The following is a 25,878-nucleotide window of genomic DNA, read 5'->3' on the forward strand; positions in this document are numbered from 1 at the left end:
GCATCGGTAGACCTTACTTTAAGAATTTTGTGACCTTTTACATTATAGAGATAGAGATCTATTTTCCTCCAATAGTAAGAACTAGTAGCCCAGTGCACAAAGTTCTTGCACATTGAAAGGGAATTAATTAGAGGAACGTAATTTGGATTCACTGTTTAATATCAATAATATGTGAGCGTGAGGCAGTCTGCGTTTCTGAAATTCAGTGACATGAATTTTAGCTATTATTTTGCCAAATAAGTGGCATTTACAGATATCACTTAAAACAGCATTCAGCTTAATATTAAAAACTCTGGCTACCAAGTCAGGTCTGTTTTCAACTTTCTGCCAGCGTTGTAAATTGTTTGCAATATCTGCCCATTTGGGGTTGCATGTCATGATTATGAATAAATCGGGCTTGCCATACTTCCTTACAATTGCCATAGCATCCTGATATCATCGCTGCTGCATATTTCTGGGACTACTCTCAGAAGATGATGGAAGTATTATCATTTTACCAATTGGCACATTGTCATTTTCAGATCTAGATGTGAGATAATCCATCAAACCATTATATTTTTCAATTCTCAATTTAGATTGGTTTGTTTTGATGAAATTTATCCGATTGGCCTCCATTTTTGAATATGAATCCACTATAAACTGTTGAGTTAATTTTCCTGCATTTAAAATAGGATTAAACGTGTCCCGAGCAGAGAGATGAAATCCATAATACTGCATTTGTGTGACTCGTGTCCTTACATTTTGTCTAATATTATTGTCGATTACACAGTTGTCTCTTGAGTCTTAATGCAATATCTGTTCCCCAGCCTTTTTCACCACGTGGAAAAAGAATAGGATATGTCATTGCATCTAATGTAGGAAACAGGATATTGATTTGTTTCATTTTAGTGGCATTTGGATTATTGGGATCTGGTTTACAGTGAATGAGCAAGTCCCTTTCAAAAGGAGGTTCTCCATCTTCGTTTCTGAATATGACAGCAACCTCGGTTATACGGGGAGAATTATATCTACCTGGGTCACTGTTACGATGGTATTTATTTGCCATTGTTACTTCTGTGCGAGCAATACCTTTGCTGCTGCTTCAGATTGGGCTTCCTTTTCTACCTCATGTAGCATCTTGTACAATTTTGTTAATTCATTTATTTCATGCCTGAGGTTGTTGATGTTGATCATGAGTCTTTCTGGGCAGCCCTGGTTTTCTGGCATTGCTAATCTTTTACTTGTAGCTTCAGCTGTATCCAAAATATGAGTTGAGCAAACTTCTGAAAAACACCATCCGAAGGATGTAAAGTTCCAGTACGGTGGTAAACTTGTCCGTGTATTCTAAAACAGTATGGCCCATATCCGGATGGCAATGCAATATTTGTACCCATGGAAGCAAAAGCAAAAGAACTATTTATGGAATGAATATTTTCCATGAAATTTTTACTGTCAGAATCTCCATTTGTCATTAATCTTTTTAAATATGCCGGGTAATCTGGAAAATGTATATCATTTGGACAGACTTTCCCTTTGCTACAACATCGAGTAAATTTCCCATCAGATGGTTTTTCATCAGAGAAATTTAGTGATAGGCAAAATTCACATCGAACAGTCATTCCACCACAACTGTGTTCAAGGATTGCATCATCATGTACTCCATTTTCGCTGAGAAGGCAGTTCCTACCGGTATTGGTAGTACTTGTTGATGACTGTTCTCTAGACATATTTTGCCGTCGCCGCTGCCTTCTTTCAACTTCAAAGGCACATTGGTCTTTAGACATTTTCTATCGATAACGCTGATGTTTTTCGGTATCAGAGCGACGTTTTTCCAGTAGCTGGTGTTCAGATACGTTCTGTCACAGGTGCCGCCTTCTTTCATGCTCTACAGACATTTTCTGTTGATAACGCCGGCATCTTTCGGCTGCAGAGCTACTTTGTGTCAACAGTTGTTCTTTAGACATAGTCCCACCTCTCTACTTTCACGGTCTGAGATGCAGGTGAATGAGAGTCCTGGCTGTCAGGCCGCTGAGAGCTGTCTGACCAAAGGCTGATTCTGGCTGATTCTGTGGGTGTGGGACTTCCTCCTCCCTGATATCAGTTTCCACAGCTGTGATGAGGAAGCTGGGGTGACAGAGGGAGCCGGGGTCTCCAAGCCTCCCTCTCTCTCTCTCTGCTCTATGTCCAGCGGCCTCCTGCTCTGCCAAGTCCTCCAAACCTCCCGCTCTCCACCCATTCCTCTCCTGCTCTACTCTCAGCCAGCAAGGTCCCGGGAGCGCGCAGGCGTGGGTTGGTGCAGCAGGCCTCGCCTCCAGGGCCCGCACTGGTCCCGGGAGCCCACAGCCGCCATTGCCTCCTGGGGCACTTGACACCTGTGTATGCAAATTAATCGCCATCTTTGTCAGGTTAATTTGCATAGTCACTCTGATTGGCGTGTGTGTGGCTTGAGAGTTGCGGAGGGACGGTTGATTTGCATATTTCTCTTTTATTATATAGGACTAGAGGCCCAGTGCACAAAAATTTGTGCTCTCTGGGGGTTGGGGGGATCCCTCAGCCCGGCCTGTGCCCTCTCGCGGTCTGGGACCCCTCGGGAGATAATGACCTGCTGGATTAGGCCTGCTCCCGGGTGGCAGAGGGCATGCCCAATCCCTAGGTGCAGCCCCTGGTCGGGCTCAGAGCAGGGCTGATTGTGGAGTTGGGGCGCCGCCCCCTGTCATGCACAGAGCAGGGCGGATTGGGAGGTTGGGATGCCACCCTCAGTCACGCTCAGGGTAGGGCCGATTGGGGAGTTGGGGCGCCGCCCCCTGTCATGCACAGAGCAGGGCGGATTGGGAGGTTGCGCTGCCACCCTCAGTCACGCTCAGGGTAGGGCTGATTGGGGGGTTGCGGTGCCACCCCCTGTCACGCACAGAGCAGGGCCAATCAGGGGGTTGGGGCGCTGAGCCCTGTCACACACAAAGCAGGGCCCATCAGGGGGTTGGGGAGCTCCCCCCTGTCACGCACAGAGCAGGGCCCATCAGGGAGTTGAGGAGCTCCCCCCTGTCACTCACAGAGTAGGGACGATAGGGGAGTTGGGGCACCGCCCCCTGTCACACACAGAGCAGGGCGGATCAGGGGGTTGGGGCGCTGCCCTCTATCACCCACCGAGCAGGGTCGATCAGGGGGTTAGGGCGCCGCCACTCTCACACTCAGAGCAGGGCCGATGGGGAGGTTATGGCTCTACCCCGTCACACACAGAGCAGGGCCTGTGGGGGTGGGGGGTTGGGGCGCTGCCCCCTGTCACGCACAGAGCAGGGCGGATCGGGGGGTTGGGGCGCTGCACCCTGTCACACACAGAGCCGCAGGGCGATCAGGGGGTTGGGAAGCTCCCCCCTATCAGGCACAGAGCAGGACTGATCAGGGGGTTGGGGCGCCTTCCCCTGTCAGGAACAGAGCAGGGTGGATAGGGAGGTTGTGGCCCCGCCCCTTGTCACACACACAGCCGCAAGGCGATCAGGAGGTTTGGGCGCTGCGCCCTGTCACACTGTTCCCGGTGCCGGGAGGCCTCTCAGCTCCGCTGATCCCAGTGCTTGGAGGCATATTACCCTTTTACTATATAGGGTAGAGTCCTGGTGCACGGGTTTGGGCCGGCTGGTTTGCCCTGAAGGGTGTCCTAGATCAGGGTGGGGGTCCCCACTGGGGTGCCTGGCCAACCTGGGTGAGGGGATGATGGCTGTTTGCAGCTGGTCACACACTCTTCAGGGTGGGGGTCCCCACTGGGGTCAGTCTGGGTGAGGGACTGAGGGCTGTTTTCAGGCTGGGGGTGACTGAAGCTCCCAACTGCTCCTTTTTTTCTTTTTTCTTTTTTTATTCTGGGCCAGCTTTAGCTTTGAGGCTTGGCTCCACCTCTTAGGCCTCCGCTGCTGAAAGTAGGATTCTGGCCTTTGCTTACAATGTTGTGATCCTGCTGGCTGAAGCCCAGCGGACTAAAGCAGGTTTCTGGGGTTTTGTTTAGCTTCTATATTTGTTACATAGTTGCTTAGAGTTGCAGCTCAGAGGCCTGCAGTGGCAGGCGGGGAACGTTGGAGTTCTCCGTCACTGAAGCAAGCAAGCCTCATGTTAGTTTCAAGCTGCCTGGCTGCAGGCCGCCATCTTGGCTGGCAGTTAATTTGCATATCTTGCTGATTAGCCAATGGGAAGGGTAGCGGTTGTACACTAATTACCATGTTTCTCTTTTATTAGATAGGATAGGATGGTCTCTAAATAAGAAGTAAAGACAGGGCACTGTTTCTGGGCTAGTATTTCTACTAAAATTGTTCTTTTTAAAGGTGTTTTATTTACCCTGGTAGATTTGTAGCTTGTAGCTAATGCACATTGTCTCGAGTAAAAAATATTCTTAGAAGTTCAGAAACAAACTGTAAACTGTCTTTTATTCTACCCAAAGGGACTCTGGATTATTAGTATAACAATACTTATAGCTGCCTCCCCTGGTTTTCTGGTATTTTGATATTTAGGCATACATATCATCTACACAGTAAGCACTATATATATATATATCATCCTGAACTTTTCAGCAACTGTAATAGATGCTATACTTTTAAGGTTTTAAATCAAGCATATATTTTAGAAAATATTTTGAAGAGTTACTGAGATCTCAGTCCCTCCCCCTTCCCTCCATTTTTCCCTTTCCCTGTCTCTCCTCTAACCAAATGGGAAGAATTATTTGATAATGTGTTTTCCAGATAATGTATAATATAGCACGTTTGGGTTTCTGATTTTTTTTGGGGGGGGGGCGGGGGACGGGTATGATGAGTGTGAGGAAAATGAGAATGTTAAAAATTGGAGTAAATGTAAACAGTTGATTTTAAGAAACAAAGTTTTATTACTTGGTACAGCAGTTTATCCACTTCATTAATCTTTGAGAAATTTTCCTTGCTTAATCACACATTTGCAGGTATATTTTAGAATGCTCACTGCACATTTTCATGTACCCTGTGCATGTGCAGCCAGGCTGTAACCATACTGCACTCTGACTTATTTTCTACCACTGTCAGCACTGGCTGTCATTGCCTCTTACCTTTTCTGTTTGCCACTTTGTTCTTTTAGCTGCTTCCCCTCCCAACCCTAGCACACCTATTTTATTGGCTTCTTTGCCTAAGGCTATGCTTTTCAGCTTTTATGTGGAAAATCTAACCTTTTGTAGATCTCACTGGCCAATCAGAATGGAAATAATCATAGTGCATCTGGGAATGATCTTAGGCTTCCTAATTCTCAGCCTTTTCATTGTTGCTGGTTGCTTAGAGTGCGCTTCACAAATACCAAAAAAACATTTTCAATCATGCTTTGGGGGCTACTTTATTTGTTCAGATTTGCAGGAGGTGTGTTCGAATAACTGAAATATTATTGAATAATCATTATGGTACTGTGTTTCTGTAACGCCCCAATTGAAATAACATACTTACTTGCTTTGCTACCCCTGCCCTAACATTTCATCTAATTCCTAATATTGTATTAGGATACACAATGCCAATGTAATCAGAGCATGTTCTGAATTAACTAGTACGATTAACTACACCAATCTCTACTGTTGGATAACAGGTTTACATAAATTTGTATTCCTAAAACAGATAATTTTAAAAGATGTTTTTAAACTTCATAATAATGACTATTTGGTTTGCATAAATGCCATCTTACTAGATAGTTAACTGTGAAACTCCTTTTTTACTTTAAGTACTTTTTTACAGTAATTGGAATTACTACTTTTACCAAAATCACCTAGTGTAATCCATTTTAAGGAGATTCATGTATATTTCTCAGTGTTTTCCCACTTTATCCAAGTTTTGAGAGTCACTTCACTGAACTAAGACAGTGGAAAACAAAAGGTGCAAAAATCCACTCTGTATTCTTGGTCTTAGATCCACATTGAGGTTTTTTAAATTTTTAAATAAGGGTTTTTTTTCTGATTATGAAAATATCTGCTTATCTGATCATATTTAGAAAACAAGAACATTGCAACAAAGAGAATAAACATTGCATACCTTGCTGCAAATTTAAAATGACATTTTATGCATTTATGTGTAAGTTTGATTAATAATAAATAATAGTTGACACTTAGTGAGCACATAGTATCTGCCTGCTCTGTTCTAAGCACTTTGCAAGTAGTGACTAATTTAATCCTCACAACTATAATGAGGTAGTTTACCTTATTCATTATTTTCATTTTAGAGGTGGTGAAATTGGCATATGGAGATTAAAGAATGTGCCCAGTGTCATACAAGCTAATAAATGTATTATGTGTTTCCATAATAAATGACAGAGCTGGGGTTCAAACTCAGGATATATTCATAACCACAGTGCTTTATTGCTTTTATATATGTTTATATTTGCATGCATACCTGTATCATTTTGTCTGCCTGTCTGTTTCATTTTAATGGAATAAGGGTCTCTAAAGGGATTCTAGTTTGCCCCTGGATTAAGGGACAAACAGATAAAAGTAAGAGGGGGAAACTTTTACTTTTTAATTTGTGCTCTTTTACTTATTATTTTCTGTGAGATGTTCAATTTTATAATTAAAAAATAGACTTTTAAAGAGACTAGAATTGTGAATACATAGATACTTGCTCCACATTGTGAGTTTCCCATTTCTGGGGGAATAATTAGAGATGATCATTTCAGCAGCATTTAATGGATTCAAATTCTGTCTGACTCACAGGAAGTTCCCCTTTCCAGACCAGACTCAAGAGACTTTGGGAAGAGGATATAACACTGACCAAAGGTGATAGAAACTTATTGTCTAGTTTCTTACTTCAGCCTTTAAAGACCTGTGTGAGATTGTCATGAGAAACCACAACTATCCCACTAAAACGTGGTACCTGCAGATAATACTCATTAGTACTGGTGAGGTCAGTGCAGTTCTTGTCAGTGATCCGGGCCCCTAGCTGCTGCCATCCCTGTCTGTTTAGTCTTGTCTTTGGCCTTATAAGCACATTCTCCTGTCTTATTCTCTGCACTGGTCTTTTTTTCCATAATGTGAGCTTACTGGAGTACATTTCTTTTCCTGCCCATCTGGCCAAACTCTTTAATAACTTATTTGAGGATATGTTGTCTTGATACTTAGCAACCTGAGTGAACTCAGGTCCAGCTTTATTGGAGAGCAATGGCCCTGCTCCATTACGGCCCTTCCTTTGAAGACTGTCCTAGACACCTCTGGATTGAAAGTGTAGCAGAAAAAATATCTGCTTATTCCTGAAAAGACTACCTTAAGCCAGTGGTTCTCAACCTTGGCTGCACATTAGAATCACCTGGGAATCTTTTTAAAATCCTGATTTTGGGGCCTCATCCTCCGGAAATTCTGTTTCTTTGTTATGGGGTGAGGCCACAACATTAGTAACAGAGAAACAGAATTTCCGGAGGATGAGGCCCAGAAATCAGGATTTTAAAAAGATTCCCAGGGGATTCTAATGTGCAGCCAAGGTGAGAACCACTGCCTTGAGCAAATATATTGTGATTCTGGTTAATTTTGGCTCTGGACAACCCCAAAGTAAAAAACCTGGGATAAAGTAGAATTTTAACCATTTCTGTCCATTTTCATTGAGTTAGTATTTTAGTTGAAGCGGTCATCATTTCAGGTCTGCTATAATTTTGCCCGTAGAGTTTGTCCCTCCTTCTGCCAGACCAACTTCAGTTTATCCTCTGGGGTTACCATAATGCAATTGAAGTAAAAAGTCCAGCAGCAGCAGGAGCAAATGAGATGCTCTTGAAAGGTGTTGGGAGCAAAGGAGAAATGTGGGGAAAATGGTATTCATATTGATCATTCTCTTGTAATAACTATGAATTCGTAGTGAAAAGGGGAATAATAGAAAAAAATTGTATATATAGTATAGTAACAAAAATGTTTTTAATCTCTTTGCTAGGAGTGCTTTGTAAAAATAACATTCATAATTTGATGAAGCTAAAGTTTGTCTGTTTGTCTTATAAATATATTTAACTCTGGAATTTTGTGTCATAAGAAAGGCATATGCATGTCCTTTTCATTTCATTGATTTTAATAAAAGATATAAATCCAGTCCTCAAATGCTGGCAGATTTAGTAATTTGTTCACTCACTTCAGATCTAAACATAAGTGATTTAAAATAAAATAAAATAAAATAAAATAAAATAAAATAAAATAAAATAGGAAGTTTGTTGCTACATAAATATTTTTTTTATGGATAGATTCTGATTAATACAAGCAAAAGTGGGGTTTTCAAATGGCTAGGTTTCATGACTGATACCATCAAAGGGCATATTTCTCTCTAAGACAGAAATTATCTGAAATAAACAGATTGGGGGAAAACCAAAGGCTTCTAGTGAGATAAATATTTTATTGGGTAGAATAGGTTGTGTGGTTTTATAATAAAATCTAGAGGCCCGGTGCACAAAAATTTGTGCACTCGGGGGTGGGGGTCCCTCAGCCCGGCCTGTGCCCTCTCGCGGTCTGGGACCCCTCGGGAGATAACGACCTGCTGGCTTAGGCCTGCTCCTGGGTGGCAGAGGGCAGGCCCAATCTCTAAGTGCAGCCCCTGGCCGGGCTCAGAGCAGGGCCGATTGGTGAGTTGGGGCGCTGCCCCCTGTCATGCACAGAGCAGGGCGGATCGGGAGGTTGCTATGTCACCCTCAGTCATGGTCAGGGTAGGGCCGATTGGGGGGTTGGGGCGTGCCCCCTGTCACACTCAAGGCAGGGTCGATGGGGAGGTTGCAGCGCCACCCCCTGTCACGCACAGAGCAGGGCCGATCAGCGGGTTGGGGCGCTGCCCCCTGTCACGCACAGAGCAGGGCCCATCAGGGGGGTTGGGGCTCCATACCCTGTCATGCACAGAGCAGGGTTGATCAGGGGGTTGGGGAGCTTCCCCCTGTCACGCACAGAGCAGGGCCCATCAGGGAGTTGGGGAGCTCCCCCCTGTCACACACAGCAGGGCCCATCAGGGGGTTTAGGAGCTCCCCCCCGTCACTCACAGAGTAGGGCCGATAGGGGAATTGGGGCACCGCCCCCTGTCACACACAGAGTAGGGCGGATCAGGGGATTGGGGTGCCGCCCCCTGTCACTCACAGAGCAGGGCCGGTGGGGGGCGGTTGGGGCGCCGCCCTCTATCACCACAGAGCAGGGCCAATCAGGGGATTGGGGCACCGCCACTGTCACACTCAGGGCAGGGCCAATGGGGAGGTTATGGCTCTACCCCGTCACACACAGAGCAGGGCCCGTGGGGGGGGGGGGGGGCTTGGGGCGCCGCACCCTGTCACACAGAGAGCAGGGCGGATCAGGGGGTTGGGGCACCGCACCCTGTCACACACAGAGCCGCAGGGCGATTAGGGGGTTGGGGGCTCCCCCCTATCAGGCACAGAGCAGGGCTGATCAGGGCATTGGGGTGCCTTCCCCTGTCATGAACAGAGCAGGGCGGGAAGGGAGGTTGTGGCCCCGCCCCCTGTCACACACAGAGCCGCAGGGCGATCAGGGGGTTTGGGCGCTGCCCCCGTCACGCTGATCCCAGTGCCAGGAGGCCTCGCGGCTCCGCTGATCCTGGTGCTGGGAGGCATATTACCCTTTTACTATATAGGATAGAGGCCTGGTGCACGGGTGGGGGCCGGCTGGTTTGCCCTGAAGGGTGTCCTGGATCAGGGTGGGGGTCCCCACTGGGGTGCCTGGCCAGCCTGGGTGAGGGGATGATGGCTGTTTTCAGCTGGTCACACACCCTTCAGGGTGGGGGTCCCCACTGGGGTGCCTGGCCAGTCTGGGTGAGGGGCTGAGGGCTGTTTTCAGGCTGGCGGGTGACTGAAGCTCCCAACCACTTCGTTTTCTCTCTCTTTTTTTTATTCTGGGCCAGCTTTAGCTCTGAGGCTTGGCTCCAGCTCTTAGGCCTCCGCTGCTGAAAGCAGGTATCTGGTTTGTTTGGGTTCTATAATCGAAACACTGTTTCAACTCCAGCTCTGAGATCCCAGACGGCTGAAAGCAGGTTTCTGGGGTTTTGTTTAGCTTCTATATTTGTAACAATGTTTCAAACTGCAAGCTCAGAGGCCGGCAAGGCAGGCAGGGAACGTTGGAGTCCTCCGTCACTGAAGCAAGCAAGCCTCATGTTCACTTCAAGCTGCCTGGCTGCCAGCCGCCATCTTGGCTGGCAGTTAATTTGCATATCACCCTATTAGCCAATGGAAGGGTAGCGGACGTACAGCTAATTACCATGTTTCTCTTTTATTAGATAGGATAATCTGGACCATCAATTATCTTCATAAATAAATGTTTATTTGAAATAATATATTCAGTTTTCGTGGTTTTATTTTTATTTCACCATATTCCTAGGTGATTTAATTAAAATACACTTTCCAACAAACCCACTTATCAGTTTCTCCAACTCAGAGCAAATTAAGAGGTGGGGTGCCTTAAGCAGCACACTGACAGTGAGGTAACCACTGACAGGCTGACGAGAGAGGGGGGGAAAGCAAAACTCTTCAAATTAAACAAAAACAGTCCAGGTTTATTTGTAAGAAGTGGTTCTTAAACTTTGAGTTATGGACACCTTTGAGCTATCTGATGGAAGCTGAAGACTTTTTGCCCAGAAATCTGCGTAAACATGTATTAATTTACATTCAGTGTTGGGATTCTTGGGCTCCCTAAATCCCACCCATTCTTGGGCTCCAGGTTAAAAACCCATGATTTAGTGAAAGGGCAAATAGCTTTGCATACCTCAGTAACCTTTAAGAGCATGACTTTAGGACCGTTTATAGGTAATTGACAATGCTGAGTTAACAGAAAATGCAAAATTTTGTGCTATACACTTAATGAATATATAATATTTCTTCTTTGAATTAAAAATATTCATTTTTTTCCACTTAACATTTATCCCATTATCTGAAAAACTCAATCTGCATTCCTCAGAGATATTGATTAGTGAGGTATTATTCTGCGTTTGCACAAAATAAGCTAGCTACATCTTGCATTTAATTTAATCAGTGATGTCCTGGAGCCTTTTAGTGCTAGTGAGATTGTGAGCATCTCTTCCCAGCTCCCTATTCTGAGATGTCAAGTTGACCTTCCATAGGGGGAGTGTTCATATTGCTGAAGACCTATCAGTCAAAGCTTGCTCTGTGCTCATTTATTTTTATTTTTTTAAAATATATTTTATTGATTTTTCACAGAGAGAAAGAGAGAGGGATAGTTAGAAACATCTATGAGAGAGAAACATCTATCAGCTGCCTCCTGCACATCTCCCACTGGGGATGTGCCCGCAACCAAGGTACATGCCCTTGACCGGAATCGAACTTGAGACCTTTCAGTCCGCAGGCCGAGGCTCTATCCACTGAGCCAAACTGGTCAGGGCCCCAGGTTGGTTTTTAAATACTTCCTAGCATGTAACTGATTTAAACTACTCATTTTAGTGCCTGTTGTGTTCCAGACACTGTCCTCGGTGCCAGTGATACAATAGTGAATAAACAGAGATTACTTAAGCGAATGTATTTTTCTAAGTCCTAAATTTCCTAATAAAGAGGGAAGAATTGGGAGTTTCTTAATTGAATAATGGTGGGAAATGTGGACTCAAACCAAAGCAAATGGGTTTTCTTACTGTAGAATCTACGGAATCTTTTAATATGCTATTGTGCATTGTTACTCTGTAGGAAGAGAATATAGTAGGGGTTATTTTCAGGACCTAACCAAGGAATGCCCCCCAACACCCCAGGATGTCTTTAACATCTTTCAGAAACACTGTTCTTCCTCTCCAGGGTGTTAGGAACTGGTGACTAAAGGGCAGTACTCAAGGGGTGTAGGTCAGAGGATGGCCAGGACTTCTGAAGACAGACCTTCGCACCATCTGTGTATAGGGGGTTCACTTGTAATTTGTGGATTGAATTATTTTATCAATGGTGTCCTGAACCATTCTATTGTATTTTTATTTCTAATATATAAAAGAAAAGGCATTGTTCTGGTTATACTGTTTTTAATCTTTTAAAAAATGCTTTCTAATCTGCAGTTTCTTATTTGGGGAGACAAAGTGGTATGTGCATGTGAACTTCTGCCAACACCTACCCCCTGCTGCTAGATTTCTCCTCAGCCTGGCTGTCTCCTCCTCCAGAGTTTGTCCCTTTACAGGGAGTCTCTGAAACCCCATTCATCTACCACTTCATCCTCATTAGGCTGCATCACAGCCACCTGGGTGGTTATTAAAACCATAGCTTCCTACGTCTCACCTCAGACCTATTGATTCCGCATATGTTACATGTAAACCCCAAGAGTCTGTCATTTAAAGCACATCTACAGGTGACTTTTGGATTGAGTTGTTTAATTTCCATATTGAATGGTTTAAATTCCTTTTTTGGTAGGTCTGTACAGTATTTCTCAGTGTAGGAGCTATTGGCATTTTGGCTGGGATTATCATTGTGTGGCACTTTGCAGGCAAAACTGGACGTTTAAAATCCTTGGCTCCTGCCTATCATCATCCCCTGTTACTGGTACAAACCAGAGTGCCCTCACACATTTCCAAATACCTTCCTGCTACTTTATGGGGCAGTATCCTCCCCAATTAAGAATCACTGCTATGTACTATTTTATTATTCTAGATGTTGCTCTTATATTTTAGTGCATGTTTTTAACCTAAAACTCCAAATTACTCACTGATTCTAAATACTTCCCAAACAGTACAAGGTCCTTAGAACACATTAATGTCAAGCACACCTTCCCATTTACATGCATTTTGTTCAGTATTTGTTCTAGCTTTTTAAAAAGATCACCTCTATGTCTTTGGTGTTTTGCAGTTTTATATGTGTCTGGGTGTGGATTTCTTTTTTATTTAGCTTCCTTGGGACTTGGTGTGTCCTAAATCTGAGTCTTATGCCTTCTATCCATTCCGGAAACATTTCAGTCACTATCTCTTGAAATACTGCTTCTTTTCTATTTCTGTTCTTTCCTTCTGAAGCTTTAATTAGGTGTGTGCTAATCTCTCTTTCATGAGATGATTTTATGAGATTTGGTGATTTAAAGATGTCTCTTAGTCTCTCTTTTTTATCTTCTCTTTGTCTCTCCTTGCTGATTCATATCTGTCATTTTGTTTACTAATTCTGTCTCTCTGCTCCAATTAGATTTTTAAATGTTAAAGGTTATATTTTTTATATCTAGAAAGTCTACTAGGTTCATTTTTTCCTATCTGCTAAGTAGTTTTTGTTTCTGGCCCATGTATTGCCTCTTTTTAATTCTGTAAACTTTAAAGTGTACTTAATTGTAAATTTATATTCTGTATCTGTTAGTACCAAAATATGAACTTCTTGCAAGTTTAATTTTGTTGTCCATAGCTTTTGCTGTTCTGGTGGTTTATTTCCTTTTGGTTTGATAAATTTTTTATCTGCTATTTGGCTAATACTAGTACTTAGGAATCTCCTGCCATGGTCGGCAAACTGCGGCTCACAAGCCACATGCGGCTCTTTGGCCCCTTCAGTGTGGCTCTTCCACAAAATACCACGTGTGGGCGTGCACGTACAGTGCAATTGAAACTTTGTGGCCCGTGCACAGAAGTCGGTATTTTGTGGGAGAGCCGGTATTTTGTGGAAGAGCCATACTGAAGGGGCCAAAGAGCCGCATGTGGCTCGTGCGCCACGGTTTGCCAAGCCGCAGTTTGCCGACCACTGTTAGGGCATGAGCTAAAGGTGTGTTTCACGACAGAGAATGTGCTTCTCTTTCTGATAGATGCCCAGAAACAGCTTAAGTTCCTTCCTTGGCTTGAGGCTCCTGGTCCTTGCAAGAGTGTAAATTTATACTCAACTGAGATAGGCTTGTAATTATGAGTTTTCAGGGGACTACATTCCATTGAAGGTCTGGTTCAAAGAGTTGGTTTTTTATTTGCTGTCTTTGTCAATGGCGCGCACGCACACACACACACACACGCACACACACACACACACACACACTTCACTTGAAAGGTGTGGCCTTTCAAGGGCATTCCTGGTTTTATGCAATAGTCTCAATTACAGCTTTCACCACATCTGATAAAAATCAAAATTCAAGTGTGTAGATTCCAAGTTTAAGTTAAGGTCATGGCTTTAGCTCTTGCTTACTCTTATTTTGTTCAATAAAGCCATTCAACATATTTTTTTGAGCTAATTACTATTTTTCTGTTTTTGCCTCCTGTGGATTTCTTGTTGAGTTCAGCAGTGCATTTAAAAGAATATTTGTTGTGTCTTGTCTGCCATATCTAAGTATTTGTAATGGAAGGAACTTTCATTTCTAGTCTAACATTTTCAAATGCAAAACCTCAGGAGGTTTCTTTTGTTTGTTTCTTTTTTAAATATATATTTTTTTAATTGATTTTTTTACTGAGAGGAAGGGAGAGAGATAGAGAGTTAGAAACATCGATGAGAGAGAAACATCGATCAGCTGCCTCCTGCACACCTCCTATTGGGGATGTGCCCGCAACCCAGGTACATGCCCTTGACCGGAATCGAACCTGGGACCCTTCAGTCTGCAGGCCGACGCTCTATCCGCTGGCCAAACCGGTTCTGGCCCTTCACTTTCTTTAATCCAGTCCCCCACCGCCAACAGCTGGCACTCTGCTCCATGTATCTATTACCTCTGTTTCTTTTTTTTCTTTTTCTTTCTTTTTTTTCTTTTTGGGTTATTTTGTCCATTAGAGTTCATATAAGTGAAATCATAAGTCTTTCTCTGACTGGATCATTTCACATAGCATAATACTCTCCAGGTCCATCCATACTGTCGCAAAAGGTAAGATTTCCTTCTTTTTTATGACCGCATAGTATTCCGCTGTGTAAGTGTACCACAGCTTTTTTATCCATTCATCTACTGTTTCCAGTTCTCGACTATTGTAAATAGTGCTGCCATGAACAAAGGAGTATATATATTCTTTCACACTGGTGTTTCAGATTCATAGGATATATTGCCAGAAGTGGGATTTCTGGGTCCAAGGCAGTTCCATTTTTAATTTTTTTGAGGAAACTTCATACTGTTTTTTCACCAGTCTGCATTCCCACCAACAGTGCACTGGGGTTCCCTTTTCTCCACATCCTCACCAGCACTTGTTGTTTGTTGATTTATTGGTGGTAGCCTTTCTGGCAGGTGTGAAGTGATATCTCATTGTGGTTTTAATTTGCATCTCTCACACTGGAGTTTGAGACTCAGCTGCCATTGCTTCTTGATGGGAAGTTGGCATTTGGTTACCTACCTGGTGGTCCCTTGTCCTTCCCCAAACTCAATGCCACTGTTAAGTTTTATTCATATTAATTAAATTGGCATTTGTAGTCTACCAATTTCTATTTAATGGTGTTATTGATATAGAACAAACCCATATTGAATTTCAAACAACTTAAAATTAGACTTTGAAATATGTTATTGATGTCTTTTCTCACTCACAAATTATTGTCCACATCTATATCCAATCATTAGCTAAGTACATTTTTTTAAAGTTAGGATAGGCTCAATCTGTTTTTTTTTTTTTTCGAAATTAGCATGCTATAGTCCTAGAAATTTAGATCTTTAATCATCGGTTTTAAGAAACAAAGGGCCATTCAAGTTAATTCAAGAAAAGAGAGGCTATTGTAGAAGATACATGTGATGTGGAACTGGAAAGTTGTCAGGACCTCAAGGCAGTTTTGGAAATCTGTTCCTTCCTCAGGTCTCTATTTTCTCTCTGCATTTGTTGTATTCCCTGCTCTTACTGACTGCTTTCTCAATTGCATCTTTCCTGTTTCTTCAGAACTTCACTTTGCCCAAGGTCCTGCTCGCTGAGGCGCTGGCACAATTTTATGGCATCATTTTCTCATTGGGTTACATTGCGTGGTGGCACTATTTCCAGAATTTCCAAGTTCAGACTTTTTGAACCTTTATGTCTAATACAGTTGTTCACTACCACACATGACTATTGCATCAGAAATAAAATAATGTATAGGATCTGTATGCTGATAATTGTGAAACACCAATGAAAGATTTCAAAGAAAATCTGAATAGGAAGTAGTGTGCATGTACTACTTTGCTTGAAGACTCTACAGGCAAAGATGTCAGTTCTCCCCAAATTGGACCTACACATTTAATGCAATGCCAATCAGAATCCCAGCAAGTTTTTTATAAATATAGACATGCTAATTTTCATGCCATTTATATGGAAAGGCAAAAGACTATAGTAAAGCAGTTTCGGAAAAGAAAATATTGGAGGAATCACAATATCTGTTTTTAAAACTCTACTACAAAGCTACAGTAATCAAGGGTGTGTGTGGTATTGGCAAGGGATCGACATAATATCTATGGAGCGATATAGAATCCAGAAATAGACCCACACAAATATAGCCAGTTCATTTTGTCAAAGGTGAAAGGTAATTCATTGGAGGAAGAATAGTCTTTTCAACAAATATAGGATGTCCCCAAAAATGTATACATACACTTTGAATAATTATAAAGGCAGTGCTTATTAAAATGTATTTCATTTTCAAAATTGAGCTACCAGTTGTTAAAGTATGTATACATTTTTTGGGGACAGCCTGTACTTTGGAACATTTGGATAGATAAATGCAAAAAAAAAAGAACCTTGACTAATGCATGTTCTTGTACCTTAAAAATTAACTTAAAACATACCATAAATGTAAAACTTGCTCTTTTAGAAGAAAACATAGGAGAGTATCTTTACGACTTTGGGTTAAGCAAAAAGATGTTGGACACCAAAAGCACAATATGTAAAAAAAACAAACAAACAAAAAAAACAGTAATAAATTAGCCTTCATCAAAAGTAAAAACTTTGCTCTGTGCATTAGTTTGCTAGGGCTGCCATAACAGATGCCACAGGTGGCCTGGCTTAAGCAGTAGAAATGTTATTCTCTCACAGTTCTGGAGACTGGCAGTCTAAGGTCCAGGTGTTGGTTTCTCCTGAGGCTTCTCTCCTTGGATTGCAGGCGACTGCTTCTTGCTTATTCTCACGTGGACTTTCCTCTGTATGTGCACATCTCTGCTGTCCCTTCCTTTTCTAAGAAGAACACTAGTCCTGTTGAATTAGGATTCACCCATGTAGCCTCATTTCACCTTAATGACCCTTTAAAGGCCCTATCTCAAAATACAATCACATTCTAAGGTGCTGGGGCTTAGGATTTCAGCATATAAATTTGAGGGATGCACAATTGAGTCCATGATGCTCTGCAAAAGACACAGTTAAGGGAATGCGAAGACAAACTATAGACTGGGAGCAAATGTTTGCATATCATGTACTTGGCAAAGAACTTGTATATATTCACAAAACTCAACAATATAAAAATAAACATTTTAGTTAAAACATGGAAAAACAAATGAAGACACTTCACCAAAGGGTGGCAAATAAGCACATTATTAATCATTAGTCATTAGGAAAATGCAAACAAAAACCATGATGAGATACCATTAAACTCCTGTTAGAATGGCGACAATAAAAAGTACAATACCAGCTACTGGCAAGGAAGTGGAAGAACTGCAACTCTCCTACATTGCTGCTGGACATGAACAACGGCACAGCAACTCTGGAAAGAGTTTGGCAGGTTCTTATAAAGTTAAACATAAACCCATCGTCTCCTGGGTATTTTTGTAACTTGTACACAACTATATATATATATAGCAGCTCGATTCATATTTGCCAAAAAGTGAAAATAGCCAATATGTCCTTCCACTCGTAATGGATAAACTATGGTATATTCATACAATGGGATACTACTCAACAAGAAAAAAGGAACAAACTAGTAATACATATAGCGACTTGGCGAAAGAAGACAGTCTCAAAAATAACATAGTGAATGATTTAATTTATATGAAATTCTTGAAAAGACAAAACTATGCTGGCAAAGTTCAAAATAGTGATTGCCAGGAGTTGAGGTAGGAAAGATAGAACTGTCAAGGGAGTTTCTGTTTCCGGACAATGGTGGTGATGGTTACACAAATCTCTCCATGTGTTCTAACAACTAGAACTATATTTTCCAAAGTTGATTTTTTTTCTAGTTATAAACTAATTCCCGGAGGTGTAACATACAACATGGTGACTACAGTGAACAACACTGTATGTAGTGTATATTTGAAAGCTACCAAGAGTAGATCTTAAAAATTCTCATTATAAGAAAACAAAGTTGTAACTATGTATGATGTGATGGATCTTAACTAAACTTATAATCATGTTGTCATATATACATATATCAAATCATTATGTCATACACCTAAAACTAACCCAGGGTTATGTCTCAATTAAAAAAATTTAAAATTTCCAAGTTTATATACTTTATTTCATACATAAATAATTAAATAAAAGTTAGTTCTTTACTTGTTCTAGCCACATTTCAGTTTATCAGTAGCTGCATGTGACATGGGGCTACTGTATTGGACAGTACAGATATAGAACATTTTCATCAACACAAAGTTTTACTGGACTGTGCTGTTTTACAGCAGGGTTCTGCTTTTCCGGTAAAGGGCTAGGAAGTAAATAATTCCAATTTTGTGGGCCATCTGCTCTCTATCTCAGCTATTCAGTTCTACCATTGTATTGTAAAAGCAGCCATGGACCTAATACTTAAATGAACATGGCTGTATTCCAATAAAACTGCATTGATAGAAACAGTCATGTTCTGCTGATCCCTATTTTTGAGATTTGATAGGTCTATTTCCTTTTTTCATGTCAGCTCAGAGTTTCTTGGTAGCGTGGCCTTATAATTTATCATATTAAATACAATTTTAATTGTAAATTTGAGAGTGAAAGTGGCCACTATTAATAGCATAAACTGGGAATGTCTTCCTATGAATTGATTGCCCTGGTGGTAGGCTTACTAGTATACCTAGTCCACGTAACGGTAGAAAAGCAAACAAAACTATTTCTTCAGCAGTGGCTGTGGGTTAGCCATTTTCCTTGAAAGGTAGTATTTATATGGGAGACACCCTGAAGTTTGGCCTGCCCAATATACTCAAAATAGCCTGTTTTCTGTCCCTGTGCCTTGCTCATGCTTTCCTTTCTATGCCCTCTTTCCCATCCCTCTTATGTGTTTGTTCTAATCCAGCCCATCTTTCAAACCTCTGCTTGAATGGTATCTCCTTCATAAAACCATCCCTTTCAGACTTAGAAGTTGGTATTTATACTTCATAAAATTCAAAGGGCTCAGTGCCTTAGACAGGGTCCCAAAATCTGACTAAAGTGCCTTGATAGCTTTAAATACAGATTTCTGGGGCAATAAAAACATTCTAAGTATTAGATAGTACTGATGGTTACATAACTGTGAATATACTAAAAACCACTAGATTGTACATATTAAAAGAGTGAACTTTATGATATGTGAATTATCCTATATAATAAAAGGGTAATATGCAAATCGACTGGAAGGCGGAACGACCAGCCGCTATGATGTGCACTGACCACCAGGGGGCAGGTGCTCAATGCAGGAGTTGCTGCCTAATGGTTAGTGCACTCTTACAGGAGGAGCTCCGCTCAGCCACAAGCCTGGCTGACAGCTGCAAGTGCAGCGGCAGTGGCGGGAGCCTCTCCCAGCGCTAAGTTTATTCAACTGTGACTTAGGCCTGCTCTTCATGGGAAGCGGGCCTAAGCCATCAGTCAGACATCCCTGAAGGCTCCTGGGCTGCCAGAGGGATGTCTGACTGCCAGCCTAGGCCCAATCCCCCAGAGAGTGGGCCTAAGCCAGCAGGTGGACAATCCCCCAAGAGGTCTCAGACTGTGAGAGGATGTAGACCAGGATGAGGGACCCGCCCCCCACCTGCATGAATTTTCATTCACCGGGCCTCTAAGTGTCTAAATAAAGGTCTTATAAAAGTGTTATATTTAGTGAAAAATTTAAATTCTCTGACAAGGAATTTGAATTTTTGTCTTTAAAGCATTGATGTGTGTTCCTAAAGCGTTTTAAACTCAAGAACATCACTTGGAGAGCATGTGAAGAATGGTTGGCAAGTCAGTGATGATGGCAGAAGAGGGCTAGATCCTTAAGAGTATTTATCTTCAGCTTTCTGCCCTGAACAAGTCTGAAAACTTTTGTTATTGATACTGAATTAGAAAATTCGAACTCTACACCTGGTGATATTTTATAATATTTATCTTGCTCATGTTCTTTTTTTCTAATAAATTGCTCTAGGTCAGTGGTTCTCAACCTGTGGGTCGAGACCCCTTTGGGGGTCGAACGACCCTTTCACAGGGGTCGCCTAAGACCATCAGAAAACACATATATAATTACATATTGTTTTTGTGATTAACCACTATGCTTTAATTATGTTCAATTTGTAACAATGAAAATACATCCTGCATATTAGATATTTACATTACGATTCATAACAGTCGCAAAATTACAGTTATGAAGTAGCAACGAAAATAATTTTATGGTTGGGGGTCACCACAACATGAGGAACTGTATTTAAGGGTCGCAGCATTAGGAAGGTTGAGAACCACTGCTCTATGTGATTAAAAAAAGAATTGTAGTTACAGGGTATTAGAGATAATATTTTGAAATTTACCTCTGTGTGTCACTTGACCATAGTAAATTTAGAAACAGCTAACTATGATTTATTTTAGCCAGTAGAGCAAGATTCTTGATGATTCATATGCTTTAAAGACCTTTTATTAATAAGCATACGGATTTTGATAAAAAGCCCAAATTTGTTTTCTGAGCATTTAAATTATTCTTCCCTACTTTTTGTGAATGATCTTATTTCTGTCAAATAAGTTACATATTGGAAAACATTTCAGAAGGCAAAGATTTTAGCTGTTTTTTTTTCTGATTGACTAGAGAACCATAAGTTTTATCCTTTAGAAAATTCTGGACTGATTTAAATTTTGAAAAATTCAAAAGTCAGGCCTATAGTAAATATTGGCTTTAATAAACTGTCATAGTTTTTTGTTGTTGTTAAATATGTGCTGGTGTTAACTATTAATAAATGTTTTTAGAAGAATGTAGTGTGTACAGCAGCCATTTTGGACAAACACACTTTGTGTAACTTGTGTTGTCAGTAGAGAGTGTGCCCTCTTGTGGTCAGTTGGGAACAAAATTTCATCTATAAAAATAATCCTAGCTTTCTATTGGTTCACATTTTCTCAGCTATTTCATAATGAAATAACTCTCATTCTGAACTTTCTTTCATAAACAAAACAAAATCATGACAGGATTTTTAAATGGAGAATTAAGAATTTGAGAGAGTAGTGTCTTGTCTTATTTTATTTGGATACGTGCTAAAAAAGATGTGGGTTGAAGGACGGCGTGTTAATATCAGGGAGGAGCCTAACAGAGACAAGATAACGAAGTATGAGAAAAGGCAAGTAGTTTTGATAGTATTTGAGAAGATTTATGACTAACATTGATGTGATATACCTGAATATTTTAGGGTTACGCTCTGCCCCCTTTACAAAATGTTTCCATAGTGATACTCTGATTTTCTTTTTTATTGGGGTGTGTGTGTGTGTATCTTCATCTTCTCAGTCTAAGGAAGGCAATAAATACTTATCTAGCACTATCTATTTGAAATGCCTATCTCATTTAGTGGAAATTAAATTTACTTTGAAATAACAGTTGATATCTGCTGTGCACTGCCTGTCATAAGTTGGCATCATAAGTGTTTATTAATTATGGGAATTTAAGGAATTAAATTTTCCTACAAATTTTATTTCAACTTCATTCTTAATTTGTGTAAGGAGATCTTTTAGTACCTTTGTTTTTATTTTTGAGTTAAAAGGTTAAATTTCACATTTCAGCAATGGCTGTGTCCCATATCCAGCTACCTTTCTGTATCCTTGGCTGATATTTTTAATGCCTCAGTATTCTTAGCATTCCACTGTTGGTGCTTTTATCATCCCTTGTGAGTGATTCACTGATCTTCACCAATTCATTAATATGAGTGCTGCAACTAAGAGTAATTCTGGTCACATGAATGGATCTTTCTGTGATCAGGGAATCACATGTATTGGTCTTCATTGGTTGATATGAAAATTAATTTATTAAGTTTTAGTTTATAGTTCAAATATTATATGTTATAATAGTTTAAAGTTATTATGCAATTAAAGAACATTTTAAATTGACAAATAATTACTGCCATTTAATACAAATTGAAAAGACAGTTTCTGTCTGTAATTTTTAAAGTGATTTTTAATATGTGGCTTATAAAAATATATTTGGTTTGTATTGAACTGCAGTGATTTGATTGTGCCATCAGGTGTGTGTATAAACAGATACACAGGGGCTGTTTTCATGGTTATATAATTATGTTAGCTTTTCATATTCCAAGGTTTTTAAATTAACAAGTTTAAAAATAGTTAATAAATTCAAAATTTTAACCAGGCTGAATGAATGCAATAGAGTGTAGTGCTTTAAAGCTCAGACTCTGGAATCGGACTGCCTGAGTCGGAATCCCAGCTCTGTCACTTACCAGCTATAATGGCCTTGGCCAGTTCTTTAACTTCTCTGTGCTTCCGTTTTCACATATGCAACACGGGAATAATAGGAGTACCTGTTTCATAAGATTGTTGTGAGGATTAAATGAATTAATATAAAAACACTTAGAATAGTGCCTGGCACATAAGGCTTATGTGTATATTAGCTATTATGACCATTATTGTAAAATTTATGCTTAAATTAATAATGAAATTCATTGTAAAGAACATAGTGTTTGTTTTGTAAATGTAAATCACTTTTGCAGTTATTGCTTTAAAAAACATTTCTATGTAATTGAAAATAAACAGCTTATGACATTTTATAAAATTTTTAATGAAAGCTTTTTTCACAATTATCTTCTCTTCTTTTTTTTAGGCCCGGAATGTTAACACTGGTGAATTAGCAGCAATTAAAGTAATAAAGTTGGAACCAGGTAAATTAATTGAAATTTGATGTTTCTTATTGCTGTATGCAACTAGCTGTCTTTAAGGCTTATTTTAATGATATTTCGGTAGCATTCTCTTATTGTTCCCAGTATTTTCTGGGAAATGGAAGTGGTATCTACTCTTTCTTACACCTCTTTGAGACCTGAAGACATCTTGCTCAACCTGTTCCTAAAAAATAATTAATTATTGGGGGAAGGGGAAAACTCCTGAAGAGACTTTGTTCCTTCTGAACTCAGTTGAGCAAACTTGTCTCAGATTGCCAGTGGTATGCTCCCCGGTTAACAGTGTCCTGCGGTCAGGGGGCAGTGGTGCAGTGGAAAGAGTTGAACTGAGATTTGGGTGGTTGTAGTCCAGTTCTTTGTGTCCCACTCCCTTGTCTGTGAACTTGGGCAAGTAACTTCACTTCCTGAGTCTCACTTTTCTCAATAGACCTAGCTCTCACATTTTGTCTTAGTTACTTTCCAACTTTATTGTAAAGCCTCTAGGACTACTCCATGTTTTTTGTCAGTTTCAACTGTATTCTACCCCTGAATTCCTCCCACCTCCCGCAAAGCCCATAGCTTTCTGAGTTAACTATACACTATTGTTTAGCCACTCTAAAAAAACCCATTTCTCCTTTTCTTTTCTGTTATAAGCAAGCAATTGTGTTAGTGTCAAAATTGAGTTCGAGAGCAACGATGCTGCCTTTCTGATGGCTTCTTCCACTACAAACTGATAATATGAATTTATTGGTAAAATAGGTTTTAGCTTCAGTATAACATAAATCCACTCAAAATATTTTTGAAGGGGGGAACTTCTTTTGTAAAAAGGCCAGATCATAAAATATTTTAGGTTTTGTGGACCACCTATGGTCTCTGTATACAGTTCTCCTCTGCCCTACCTCTCTCCCTGTTAAAATGGAAAAACCATTCTCAGCAAAGCAAGCCACCTGCTGCTGTACTTTGCTCAGCCCTGATTTAGGTTATCGGTAGACTTTTTAGAAGTGCCATTAAGATGGAATTTGAAGGATGTGTTGACTATGATCAAACTACACTGAAATATAATGAATAAAAAAATGCTTTTTCAGTTATACCTATTTACAGATTTGATATAGTTTAATTATATTCTAACATCACAAGATAGTTTTTTCTTTTCTCTGAGTCCGCTACTCTTCAGTTTATTATAAGAAATTTATTGGGATTATTGAAATTGGTGAAATCTGGGATTAAAAATTAAAAATTTGGCATTTGAATCAGGGCCTTCATTTTTAGTTACTAATAAATAGTTACTTGATGGGAATAGCTGCTAATCAGAAGTAGTTTGTACATACATCATCCTTCAAATCAGTTTAGTGCCTTCTTTCTCAGGAAGTGTCCTAGTAGACACTCAGTAAATATTTATTGGCTAAATCAAATTAATGAAGATGTGAGACTAAGAAGATATCTTAGAGATGGGTTGGTGTAAACCATGACAGTTTTGCTAATAAATAGCTAACATTTATTCAAACTTATTTTGTGCCAGGCCCTGTTCTAAGTGCTTTACATCTGTTGACTCATTTAATCCTTATATTCTCTTTTTAAAAAATAAGGAAACAAAGCACTGAAAGTTTCAGTTTCTTGTCCTAATTAGTGGCAAGCTGAGATTTGAACCCTGGCAATATAGCCTACTCTTTCACCACTCTCGGAAGTTGGAAGTGGTGTGGGAACTGTATTAGTAGGTTTAGCTGGATGTTTGTTTAATTATACACATGTGTGCGCGCGCGCGCGCACACACTCACACACACACACACACACACACACACACACACACACACACACACACACAGTTTCCTAGAACTAGCATATGAAAAATCTTTAGAGGTAGAGCCACCGCTTAACAAGCTAAGTGAGTTTTATTCCCATTTAATGAGTACTAAATGAATTTCTTGGGGTAAGACACAAGTGTTTCTTCAAAACCAGTATATTTGCTCAAATTGGACATCTTTTGTGGCAAAATTGATGCATAATAAACAAACCAAAAGATAAACCAGCAAATAAACTTCTTTATGAAGAGTATAATGTAATCAGTTTAATTGGCAAGCTGTTCTTCACACTCTGGAGTACAATGGAGACAGTAATCTCAAGTAACTAATGGAGAGAGCGAAAAGCTGCCTCACCATTTATCAGTCTGGAGTAACAGACAGATAAAGTCTCACAAACAGTATTTCTCCCAAGAATGGTGCAGCTGGCAAGTGTCGGAACAAATCCTGCCTTTGAGTGACTGTGGCTTGCTTACTCTCTGAGAAACTTTGTTCTAAAAAATCATCGACTACCAGAAACTTGGCTGTGTGTAATCATATCAGCAAGAATCAAACTTCCCCCTCTTCCTTGGGGAATCTGTCATTTTGACATAGAGAGGCACTCTTGATTTACAGCCGAGATGCACAGCTCCAGATAAGGGGTTTCTGGACACGGCACCTACATCTATCTTAACTTCTCAGATCCTGAGGAAAGAGGACCTTGGCTTCACTTTTGGCAGTCTAGTCCTGAAGTGGACTCCTTTAGGACCAAGACTAGACTCTGCTTTGCCCTAACCCTACTAAAAGGCTGCTTCGTTTAAATGTCACCTAAACCCCACTCTTCCCAGAATCTTACTAGTATAACTCTTATCTTCTGTTGTGTGAGATGGCCCAAGGTTTCTCTGGTGTGTGGTTTTTCTCATTGCATTGGGTCAGTGAACCTGATTTTATCAGATTACAGGTTTGTTCTTGTGGTCTTCAAGCTGTTTGGCCTAGCACCCTGCCAACTCTTCAGACTTACTTTAAGGGAAAACTAAAGATAGAGAGAACTTGCTCATAGAAGAGAACACACATATGTATCCTCTCAGGCTTCACTTTCAGGTTCTTACAAGGTATTACAATTCTCTACATTATGAATCTCTTCAATCTTTTTTTTTCTTACGTTTTAAAGTCGGAATTGTAGAGTCCTAAGGAACTTTTTAGTTCAACTATCTAGATGGTTGTCAGATGTTTCACAGCTTTCAAAACTTTTGTCATAGAAAATACTGGTGGCTGGGAGCTATTTTGAACATTCTCTTAGACCTAACACTCACATGTCATATTGCAGAAAAGTAG

At 40.5% G+C, this 25,878-nt stretch overlaps 1 protein-coding gene across 10 annotated transcripts in view; it reads left to right on the forward strand.

Annotated features, from left to right (window-relative positions):
- MAP4K3 (mitogen-activated protein kinase kinase kinase kinase 3) overlaps window positions 1–25,878 on the forward strand; it is a 115,814-nt gene that overhangs the window by 23,755 nt on the left and 66,181 nt on the right. For 9 of the 10 annotated variants that reach the window (XR_004971870.1, XM_036334775.1, XM_036334774.1 and 6 more), the window contains exon 2: window positions 22,717–22,774. Coding sequence is in view for 7 of the 10 variants with exons in the window: in XM_036334775.1 (XP_036190668.1) it covers window positions 22,717–22,774 (58 nt within the window). In the remaining 3 variants the exon portion in view is untranslated. Of the gene's footprint in view, window positions 1–6,670; window positions 6,734–22,716; window positions 22,775–25,878 lie in introns of all 10 variants that reach the window. The other variant, XM_036334777.1, reaches the window with a different exon arrangement.

This window comes from Myotis myotis, unplaced genomic scaffold (genome assembly GCF_014108235.1).
Source record: "Myotis myotis isolate mMyoMyo1 unplaced genomic scaffold, mMyoMyo1.p scaffold_m19_p_14, whole genome shotgun sequence".
Taxonomy (NCBI): domain Eukaryota; kingdom Metazoa; phylum Chordata; class Mammalia; order Chiroptera; family Vespertilionidae; genus Myotis; species Myotis myotis.